At 41.1% G+C, this 11,780-nt stretch overlaps 1 protein-coding gene across 2 annotated transcripts in view; it reads left to right on the top strand.

Annotated features, from left to right (window-relative positions):
• Positions 1-11,780, top strand: part of REPS2 (RALBP1 associated Eps domain containing 2) — a 221,126-nt gene that overhangs the window by 156,655 nt on the left and 52,691 nt on the right. For both annotated transcript variants that reach the window (XM_024740315.1, XM_024740314.1), the window contains exon 14: positions 5,493-5,554. In XM_024740315.1, the coding sequence (XP_024596083.1) occupies positions 5,493-5,554 (62 nt within the window). The remainder of the gene's footprint in view (positions 1-5,492; positions 5,555-11,780) is intronic.

Below are 11,780 nucleotides of genomic sequence, written 5' to 3'. Positions count from 1 at the left end.
CATTTTTGGATTGGGTTGTTTGTTTTTTTGATATTGAGCTGCATGAGCTGCTTGTGTATTTTGGAGATTAATCCTTTGTCAGTTGGTTCGTTTGCATATATTTTCTCCCATTCTGAGGGTTGTCCTTTCGTCTTGTTTATGGTTTCCTTTGCTGTGCAAAAGCTTTGAAGTTTCATTAGGCCCCATTTGTTTATTTTTGTTTTTATTTCCATTTCTGTAGGAGGTGGGTCAAAAAGGATCTTGCTGTGATTTATGTCATAGAGTGTTCTGCCTATGTTTTCCTCTAAGGATTTTATAGTATCTGGCCTTACATTTAGGTCTTTAATCCATTTTGAGTTTATTTTTATATACAGTATTAGGGAGTATTCTAATTTCATTCTTTTAATATAGCTGTCCAGTTTTCCCAGAACCACTTATTGAAGAGGCTGTCTTTTCTCCATTGTATATTCTAGCCTTCTTTGTCAAAATAAGGTGACCATATGTGCGTGGGTTTATCTCTGGGCTTTCTGTCCTGTTCCATTGATCTATCTTTCTGTTTTTGTGCCAGTACCATACTGTCTTGATTACTGTAGCTTTGTAGTATAGTCTGAAGTCAGGGAGCCTGATTCCTCCAGCTCCGTTTTTTGTTCTCAAGATTGCTTTGGCTAGTCGGGGTCTTTGGTGTTTCCATACAAATTGTGAAATTTTTTGTTCTAGTTCTGTGAAAAATGCCAGTGGTAGTTTGATAGGGATTGCATTGAATCTGTAGATTGCTTTGGGTAGTATAGTCATTTTCTCAATGTTGATTCTTCCAATCTGAGAACATGATAAGTCTCTCCATCTGTTTGTATCATCTTCAGTGTCTTTCATCAGTGTCTTATAGTTTTCTGCATACAGGTCTTTTGTCTCCTTAGGTAGGTTTGTTCCTAGGTATTTTATTCTTTTTGTTGCAGTGGTAAAGGGATTTCATTTCTTTTTCTTCTCTGATTGCTGTGGCTAAAACTTCCAAAACTATGTTGAACGACAGTGGTGACAGTGGGCAACCTTGTCTTGTTCCTGATCTTAGTGGAAATGGTTTCAGTTTCTCACCATTGAGAATTTTGTTGGCTGTGGGTTTGTCATATATGGCCTTTATTTTTTATTTTTTTGCGGTACGTGGGCCTCTCACTGTTGTGGCCTCTCCCGTTGTGGAGCACAGGCTCCGGACGCACAGGCTCAGCGGCCCCTGTTGCGGAGCACAGGCTCCAGACGTGCAGGCTAAGTGGCCATGGCTCACGGGCTCAGCTGCTTCGCGGCATGTGGGATCTTCATGGACCGGGGTACGAACCTGTGTTCCCTGCACCGGCAGGTGGACTCTCAACGACTGTGCCACCAGGGAAGCCCGTGGGTCTTGAATTTTGTCAAAAGTTTTTTCTGCGTCTCCTGAGATGATTATATGGTTTTTATCCTTCAGTTTGTTAATATGGTGTATCATTGATTGATTTGCGTATATTGAAAAATCCTTGCATTCCTGGGATATACCCCACTGGATCATGGCGTATGATCCTTTTAATGTGTTGTTGGATTCTGTTTGCTAGTATTTTGTTGAGGATTTTTGCATCTATGTTCATCACTGATATTGGCTTGTAGTTTTAAAAAATTTTTTTTTTTTGCGGAACATGGGCCTCTCACTGTCGTGGCCTCTCCCATTGCGGATTTGCTATTGTTTTTTTCATTTCTTTTTCATTTATTTCTGATCTGATCTTTATGATTTCTTTCCTTCTGCTAACTTTGGGGTTTTTTGTTCTTCTTTCTCTAATTGTTTTAGGTGTAAGGTTAGCTTGTTTATTTGAGATATTTCTTGTGTCTTGAGATAGGATTGTATTGCTCGAAACTTCCCTCTTAGAACTGCTTTTGTTGCATCCCATAGGTTTTGGGTCGTCATGTTATCATTGTCATTTGTTTCTAGGTTTATTGTTTAGCCTCCATGTGTTTGTGATTTTTTCCTGTAATTGATATCTAGTCTCATAGCGTTGTGGTCCGAAAAGATACTTGATAGGATTTCAATTTTCTTAAATTGACCAAGGCTTGATTTGTGACCCAAGGTATGATCTGTCCTGGAGAATGTTCCATGAGCACTTGAAAAGAAAGTGTATTCTGTTGTTTTTGGATGGACTGTCCTATAAATATCAATTAAATATATCTGGTCTATTGTGTCATTTAAAGCTTGTGTTTCCTTATTTGTTTTCATTTTGCATGATCTGTCCATGGTGAAAGTGGGGTGTTAAAGTCCCCTACTACGAATGTGTTTCTGTTGATTTCCCCTTTTATGGCTGTTAGTATTTGCCTTATGTATTGAGGTGCTCCTATGTTGGGTGCATAAATATTTACAATTGTTATATCTTCTCCTTGGATTGATCTCTTGATCATTATGCAGTGTCCTTCCTTGTCTCTTGTAACATTCATATTTTAAAGTCTATTTTATCTGATATGAGTATTTGCTACTCCAGCTTTCTTTTGATTTCCATTTGCATGGAATATCTTTTTCCATCCCCTCACTTTCAGTCTGTATGTGTCCCAAGGTCTGAAGTGGGTCTCTTGTAGGTAGCATATATATGGGTCTCGTTTTTGTATGCATTCAGCCAGTCTTTTGGTTGGAGCATTTAATCCCTTTACATTTAAGGTAATTATTGATATGTATGGTCCTATTCCCATTTTCTTAATTGTTTTGGGCTTGTTATTATAGGTCTTTTCCTTCTCTTGTGCTTCCTGCCTAGAGAAGTTCCTTTAGCATTTGTTGTAAAGCTGGTTTGGTGGTGCTGAATTCTCTTAGGTTTTGCTTGTCTGTAAAGGTTTTAATTTCTCCATGGAGTCTGAATGAGAACCTTGCTGGGTAGAGTAATCTTGCTTGTAGTTTTTTCCCTTTCATCACTTTAAATATGTCCTGCCAGTCCCTTCTGGCTTGCAGAGTTTCTGCTGAAAGATCAGCTGTTAACCTTATGGGGATTCCCTTGTATTTTATTTGTTGTTTTTCCCTTGCTGTTTTTAATATTTTTTCTTTGTACTTAATTAAAAAAAATAAATGTATTTATTTATTTATTTTTGGCTCTCTTGGGTCCTCATTGCTGTGTGCGGGTTTCCTCTAGTTGTAGTGAGCGGGGGCTACTCTTCTTTGCGGCGCATGGGATTCTCATTGTCGTGGCTTCTCATTTTGCAGAGCACGGGCTCTAGGCACACTGTCTTCAGTAGTTGTGCATGGGCTTATTTGCTCCGCGGCATGTGGGATCTTCCCAGGCCAGGGCTCAAACCCGTGTTCCTTGCATTGGCAGGCAGATTCTTAACCACTGTGCCACCCGGGGAGCCCATGTATTTAATTTTTGATAGTTTGATTAGTATGTGTGTTGGCATGTTTCCTCTTGGATTTATCCTGTATGCAACTGTCTGTGCTTCCTGGATTTGATTGGCCATTTCCTTTCCCATATTAGGGAAGTTTTCAACTATAATCTCTTCAAATATTTTCTCAGTCCCTTTCCTTTTCTCTTCTAATTCTGGCACCCCTATAATTCGAATGTTGGTGCGTTTAATGTTGCCCCAGAGGTCTGTGAGACTCTCCTCAATTCTTTTCTTTTTTTTTTTCTTTATTCTGGTCTGTGGTATTTTTTTCCACTATTTTATCTTCCAGGTCACTTATCCGTTCTTCTGCCTCAGTTATTCTGCTTTTGATTCCTTCTAGAGAATTTTTAATTTCATTTATTGTGTTGTTCATCATTGTTTGTTTGCTCTTTAGTTCTTCTAGGTTCTTGTTACATGTTTCTTATATTTTTTCCAATTTGTTTCCAAGAATTTGGATCATCTTTACTATCATTCCTCTGAATTCTTTTTCAGGTAGACTGCCTATTTCCTGTTCATTTGTTTGGTCTGATGGGTGTTTACCTTGCTCTTTCATTTGCTGTGTGTTTCTCTGTTTTCTCATTTTGCTTAACTTTCTGTGTTTGGGGTCTCCTTTTCGCAGGCTGCACGTTTGTAGTTCCTGTTGTTTTTGGTGTCTGCCCCCAGTGGTTGAGGTTGGTTCTGTGGGTTGTGTAGGCTTGCTGGTGGAGGGGACTAGTGCCTGTGTTCTGGTGGGTGAGGCTGGATCTTGTCTTTCTGGTGGGCAGGGCTGCATCCGGTGGTGTGTTTTCGGGTGTCTGTGAACTTAGTATGATTTTAGGCAGCCTCTCTGCTAGGGGGTGGGGTTGTGTTCCTGTCTTGCTAGTTGTTTGGCATGCGGCGTCCAGCACTGGAGCTTGCTGGCCATTGGGTGGAGCTGGGTCTTAGCGTTGAGACGAAGATCTCTGGGAGAGCTCTTGGTGATTGATATTACGTGGCGCTGAGAGGCCTGGTGGACCAGTGTCCTGAACTTGGCTCTCCTACCTGGGAGCCTCAAGCCTCACAGCAGGCTGGAGCACCAAGACCATGTCAGCCACATGGTGGATGGTGTAAGGAGCCCTGCCTGGGCACCTGGAGTGTAGTGGGTGTGCGGCGAACCGCAGCCCAAGATCTACGTGCCCAGTGGAATTGCAATCTGCCTAGGAAACACAGAGTTGAGTTCCTATCCTGGCAGCAGGAGAAAGGGTATGAATTATTTTTAAGGCATAGAAAGTTGTTTAAATATTAGCCCACATATTACAGATTTGGAAATAAACTGCATATAGGTATATAGAGCACAGTGTGCTTTTCTAAGGAGTTTGTAAAGAATGTGGTTTAACTTGGCCAGTGTGTGATGATAAACTTATTTCTTGCGTGTGATCATGAGCCTTATTTATAATTCGATAGCAGATGTTTGTTTTCATTGTTAAATTACAACTCAGACATTCTTGGCTTAACTCCAGCTTTCTCTGTATCTCACAAAAATTTTTTAAAAAGTTAGAATGAAACTTTCTTTCAGAAGATGCTTCAAATGGGGCCAGATTTTTTTAGAAACAGACTTAATTATCCCTGATAATAAGGATCAGAGGGCGAAAAGGAAATTGAGATATTTGAAGAATCCCTAAATATCATTTTAGTCCATCATTTGCAGCCTCTCCTACTGCTCTCAGACCCACTCACAGGGCAGCAGTGCTGCCTTGTTGGGATTCTGGATTTCTGGCTCCCAACTCAAGCTAATGAGCAGTGTAATGGCTGAGAGCTTGGGAGAAATAGGAGAGGAGCCAAAGGGCCTAGAGTATTTGAAACTAAATAATTAACATCAGATTAATTGGGGATTGACTGTCCTTCCTGTGCTGGGTTCCAGTCTTTTGATCAAAGGGTGTCATTTCCTTACTGTTTAACACTGTCTTAATCACAACAGCCTATATAGATATTTGGATTTTGGATAGGAGGAAAATGAAATTGGAAATAGCATGTACTCTTTTTTTTTAAGGAAAAAAAAAAGCCCTCAGATAGATTTTAAAAATTTAAAATTGTTAAATGCGATAGCTCTTCCCAGTTAACAAGTTGAAGAGTGCTGTGTGTTGTTTTCGGTGGTCCTTAACAGTGTGTATTTTTCTTTTTAGCTTCTAAGTCAGGATTGTTACCTCCACCACCTGCGCTTCCTCCGAGACCTTGTCCATCGCAGGTAGGAGACGACGTTGATTTCTGAGAACTGTCAGTAGGCAGTTGTCCTCCCACTGTGGTTCCTTTGCGAGGGTTGATCACCACAGAACTGGCTGGTCAGGTTCCCAAGATGATGTCTGGACTGGACCGGGAGAGCAGAGTGGGGTTGAATTTCTTCCTATCCAGCCAGCCCCCAGCCTCATGTGGAAAGGGGACAGTTTCCTCAATAAGCAACCAAGCAAATGTGTGAAACAGTTCAGTCTTGGCTGTAGAGGGTTGCATGTGGTTTTCATTACAGAGAGAGGAGCAGAAGGGGTGCCTCTCCGATTGGTGCTGGGGAACGTGGCTTTTCTGTGTAGTATGTGCAGTCTGAGTGCCTATATTTTCCTCAGTGTTTTAGGAGCTGTGTTAATTCTGCATAAACTAAAAATAAATGGTCCTCAGCATGGAGTTAGTGCGCCCACAGTGCTTTTTTTAGGATGGTATTTTCCTTTGGGACAAAAAGCTGAATCAGCAGCGTTGGGAGACTGTATCGCCCGAATCTGTTTCACCTGTGAATCAATTCCGCCTTATTGCCATGTGCTACTATGGCCTTTTACATGAACACTCTTTGTAGAGTTGAAAATGAGAAGCAAACAGCAAATCCGTGGAGTGTGGTAAAGAGCGCTACAGATCCTTCCTTTCATTAATTGCTCCGGAAGAAACTATCTTTAAAGACTCTCTCTGACTTTGGGCAGGAAATGTTGAGAAATTTCTCTATAAAGCGACCCAGTTTCTACCTCATTGCTCTGGGTAGTTCAGAGCATACGTTTCCATATGGTGCATCTCAGGACTCGCTGAGTCACTGAAACCACTTTAAACATTGGCTTGTCCTTCTTTTAGAGAATTAGGTGGTCTTTAGTGTCCACTCAACCTCGAGATGCAAATACCATGAGACATGGGCTTCCTCCTTCAGTTTGAAGGGTAATTAAACCCCTCTTCCTCCTGACCACATATAAATAAGTCAGAACCGTTTTTTCAATATTCCAGCGTTAGCTTTACGAGAGATTAATTAACCAGCCAACAAGTGTTTGAGTCCCTGCTATTTACTACTGCCAAGCTTTAGTTCCATCTTTGCCCTTCCTTGGCTGTGATTTCTACTCATTTAAATTATTAGCTGTGTTTCCTGAGCATCTATAGTAGAGCACGCATTTGTGCTAAGTGCTTTCAATGCATTATTTAATCTTCACAAAAACCCTATGAAGTGTAGGTATAAATATTAACCTTAAAAAAAAAACAAAAAAAAACAGATGAAGAAGTTGAAGCATACAGGGGTTAAGCAAGTTACCCAAGGTGACATAGCTAGTAAACAGTAGAGCCAAGGTTCATCTCCTGAAGCTTCCTCCCCCTTCCCATTGTTGGAGTCAAAGTATCCGTGTGTACAGGAAGACAGGGTGCCATTGCGCTGGCAGTTGAGGCTTTCACCACGTCCCCCAGGAGGACCTAGATGAGCTGATGCTCCTGATTTACACCAACAGCAAGCCTGTCACAGCAACATTAGTGGGCGTTCCGGAGGTGCTTATCTACCAGCTGCTGGTTTCAGACCAGGACTTGGGAGCCACCTGGATGAATGCTTGGAACACTTGTCTGAAAGGGCTTTTGTGACCAACCTCCTTATGTTTCTCCTGCTGCACAAGTGACAGTAGTTAGTTCCTGGTTGTGAACCGTGCTGCCGCTATCAGCAGTCCTCATCTGAGCTGCTCTAGGTGGGCTTCCTGCCTGCTCTGGGGCTTGGTGACTGAGGAGCTGGAGGGGACCTGGGAATTCTGAAGTCAACTGTTAACGAAAGAGACTGCTTGTTTGTCTATCAGATTTCCCATCACAATGTAAACAGTGAGCCTAGCACTCAGCCCAAGCCTCCAGCTCAGCTGCCTAACTATGGAGTTTTCAGACTATAGAAACAGGTGTGTATGAAAAGCAGGCAGAAGAGCCCTCCACCACTTCGCTCCCCTACACTCCCCTCCTCGCCCACTGTACGTGGGACACACACGGTCAACAGAGGAAGTCCTGGCTGATCCACACATGGTGGTGTTTAGTCTTTGTGCCGTGTCAAATTCCTACTGTTGGCCCCAGGAGAAAGTCACCTAACCATCTGTATGGAGCACCTATATGTTTCAGTCTTTCCCAAACTACTTGTGATGAAGCCTTCTCCTGGGAGATATTAATAGGGCTGTATGGTAAGACAGATTTGCTGCCTCTGTACCTGCTCTGGGAGATTTGCAGTGCATGCCAGCTCATTAAGGGCTTTGAAGTCCTACAGTAAAGCAACCTGGTCAATTTTTTTTTTTTTTTTTTTGCGGTACGCGGGCCTCTCACTATTGTGGCCTCTCCCATTGCGGAGCACAGGCTCTGGACATGCAGGCTCAGCGGCCATGGCTCACGAGCCCAGCCGCTCCGCGGCATGTGGGATCTTCCTGGACTGGTGCACGAACCCGTGTCCCCTGCATCGGCAGGCGGACTCTCAACCACTGTGCCACCAGGGAAGCCCCAACCTGCTCAATTTTGTTAAAGCTGGCAGCTTTCTAGCTTGTGACCATTCATCCCTTTATTTATAAAATACTGTTAATATCCTGAGGGCGTAGCACATGATTATATTATACACCAGCCTTAAGGTATTGGTAAGAACATTTCCAAACATCTTTAATCTGTCACCTCATCTGTATATTATGTGATTAAAGTTAAATTTTTATATCTTATGCCAATAGGTTTCCCTAGAAGAGGTGAAAATGAAAAAGAAAGTTTACCACACATTAGCTTGGGATTTCAAATTGTTGTGTTTTAGGTTTGTTGTGTTTTCTTCGTTGCTTCCTCATGAGAGAGGAAGAAGGAACAGAAAAGCAACAAATTTTATTATAGAGAACTTAAATAATCTGAGTTATTCTTTTGCTATGTTAAAATTTTTTTGACTTCTCAAGGTGACTTTGGAAAAATATATATATATATTTAACTACAGAGACTTCTTTTGTAGGGCTTAAACTGTAGTACTTAGGGGAGAAACCAGGAAGCCTGGTATAATTAAAATCATTGTATTTATTAGTAGCTTTGAGAAGAGATTAAGATAAAAAGTTTTTGGATTTAACATTTTCATATTATAGAACTTGATAAATGGGCAAGACTAGATTATAATAAAGAAAACATTTTATTCCCCCAAGAGGAACACTATTTAAAAAACTATGTGGCCAATCAGTAATGCACTATCAGTTTTTAAGTATGTAAGAGAGTTTGTACAGTTGCAGATACGTGCACAAAGATATATATATATGTTTATATATATATATATAGATAGATAGATAGATAGATACATGCATACATACACCAAAAGTCTGTCTCTAATTTTATCAAGTGAGAGATGAGATTTAGGTTTTCAGCATAAAATGCAGCCTCACTGGCCCTTACTTAGACCAGGCACCACCATGGTATGAACATCTGGATTAAGTTATACAAATGGGGCCCTGGAGTTAGGAAAAGGAATAAATTCAAAGAAACTGATCTTATTTTTCATGCTATATAGGTAAGATCAAGAAGGACCAAGTGAGTATATAAAGAATCAAATGTTTTGGTCCCACGTTTTCCTGTGGACAGGCCAGAGAGCAGGGTGTAGTATCTTGTCTCAGGCTAGAGGCCAGAGGTGACACTTTTTTTTTTAAAAGGCTGATTCATAGTGTAAATGATTAAAAAGCAATTAGAGGTAACTGTTTCATATGGAGCAGTGTTAAAATGAGAGTTAGTTAAACTTATTAGCTCATTGTGTGCATATGAACTGAGTAAAATGCCATTCACAGGGTTGGTGCTTGTCCTGTAGGTCTGTTTTCTGCTCGGGGCCTGTGTGGTACTTCAATAGCCAAATTCCTTTAATAGTGTTGATCTCGGGCCAGATTTCTTATAGCAATTGTGATAGAGCCACAGCTTCAGTGTAATTATCTTTAATAAAGAGGAGATTTTTTTTTTTGGTCCAAAGGATAATATTTTCAGTTTTGTGTTAGCACCACATTTGATGAATTGCAGCTCCCTGTAGACTCATGTGCTCCGAATTTTCCTACTTATACCACTAATTTCTCACTTTATAACGGCAAGTGCTCTTCGCGAGCAATGCAGTGAGCACTACAATAGCATTGTGGGATGAAAGCGCTATGAAGGAAGCATTTTAGCAATACTTATAAGCTCAGAGAGACCAAGAGGGCTTCATGCAAGGGCCAAGGTTACCAGTGAAATGAGTTTTACAGAAACAAGAGAACTTTTCTTTTTAATGGCTGAGGGGTTCAGAACATTACTGTAGAGAAAAAGCAAATGCAAAGAAACAGGTGTACAAGAGGTCCCTGTGTGTTGGAGGAACTGCCCGCAATTTGGAAAGCTAGGAGATTTTAGACGAGAGAGATTTCATGTTTGGAGGTGGCAGTGAAGAGCAGCCAGCCTGCTCAGTTTAGTCCCGGTGGTGCCAGAGCTGTGGGAGAGGAAAGGCCCCCTGATGAGAGAGTTCTGTCTGGGGAGCAGCTGCTGAGGGGACAGCACAGGGTGTCACTCAGCACAGCAGCGCTCACCCTTGCGGGCACCAGCGTCGTTTGGGGGAGCTTGTGACCTACTGAGGCCTGGGCGCTGGGAGTTTGCAGAAGCTTCCCAGGTGATTCTGAAGTGCAGTCAGGATTGAGAGGCACTGGATTAAGGTGAGAGGAAGGAATGTTCAAAGAAGAAGTTGAGAATATAGGGGATCTGTTGATGCTCCACCGTGAGTTCTTAAAGGGCACGGTGGGAGGCTTTCTCAAGCTGGGGAGGGTGGGAGACACAAAGTCCGGTTAGGGGATATATCCAGACCCTGTGGGGACAGGGACCCTGATCACAATGAATGGCCTGGGGGTCCCGGGCTTCTGGTGATAACTGATTTCAGCAGGGTCAGGGGGCATGATGGGAAGGTCTTGCTGGAATGACTAGTCGCTGTGTGTCTCCAGTCCTCTGTGTACTGTTGTGAAGGACTAGCCATGAACACAGATGGCCTTGAAAGGAATCCATAGTCCATTCAGCTAATGTGTCATCTGACTTTGCCATCTGGCTAGGATCAGGTCTCTAAGGCTATACTGAATCCAGTAGGAATATGCTGGGCATGCCACTTTACTTCAAAGCCAGATTTCTTAGATACAAGTTGATATAAAATACTCTCTTCATTTAATTTGCAAGGGAAGACTGAGGCTCACTTAAACTCAAATGGCAGTTTGTAGGCCCTGAAGTTCTGAAATATTTGATACTCCTTGCTTTTTTAAAAAAAAAATACATTGTCCTTGTAAATGAGTATCTTTTCATTTCAAGACTGTTTTCCTTAAGTTAATATAGTTGATGATACAAAATAGTAAATTCTCCTGGGAGACATTAAGAGTTTTAGAGCTCTCTCTCTTTTTTGGCATTACTAGTGATTATGTAAGTCTCTTACAGGGTTATGTAATATGTTTTTAAAATGTAAATTTGATTAAAGTATAGAATGCATACTGAATCCATTTTAAATGCATACTAAATCCATTTTCAGGAGAGTAAAATGAAGTATTATCTCACTGGCAATTTTCAAATATCTATAAGAAAACAGCAAGAAACATTCTTGAAATGTAAACAACACAGAAACGTTACTGCTTCTAAAACTTTGTGGCTTTTTTCTTTATTAAATTAGAACCCTGTGAGCGTATATCACATATCATGAGATCTTTTGCTATAATGTGTTCAGATGATGTCATGTAATGTACATTAGTTACTAAATCACCATAATATATTGGTTTGTAGATGAAGCATATTTGTAAGCTTTCCAAGGTATATACGGCATCCTGATTTTCGCTCATCAAAATATAAATTTAGTATATGTCAAGAGGTAGTCTTCTATGTATTTATGTATTAGAAACTCAGTAATTATTTTGAAGAGAATTTACAAACATATATCACCTAAGATGCCATCTTCATTTTCTTCCAAAGTGTTACTCTCTTCTGTCCTACGGTGCATGCTGAAGATTAGCTGAAAATCACAGTATGTTAGTGAGTGTTTCAGTGATTAAGGAAAGAAGATCTAGGTCCAGGATTTATCTTCATCTGCGATGATGAAAGAACGTAATGAAAGCTGTACAGCATTATACAAATGTGTCTGTCTGTGGTCTTATTCTTAGCTTTACTATTATGAAGCTCTATGGCTTTATGGGAAGTAAGCAAATTTATCTGACGGACCTACTATCTCTTCTAGA

This window comes from Neophocaena asiaeorientalis, unplaced genomic scaffold, assembly GCF_003031525.2.
Source record: "Neophocaena asiaeorientalis asiaeorientalis breed wild unplaced genomic scaffold, Neophocaena_asiaeorientalis_V1.1 scaffold657, whole genome shotgun sequence".
NCBI lineage: Eukaryota > Metazoa > Chordata > Mammalia > Artiodactyla > Phocoenidae > Neophocaena > Neophocaena asiaeorientalis.
This window is presented reverse-complemented; position numbering and strand designations above follow the sequence as displayed.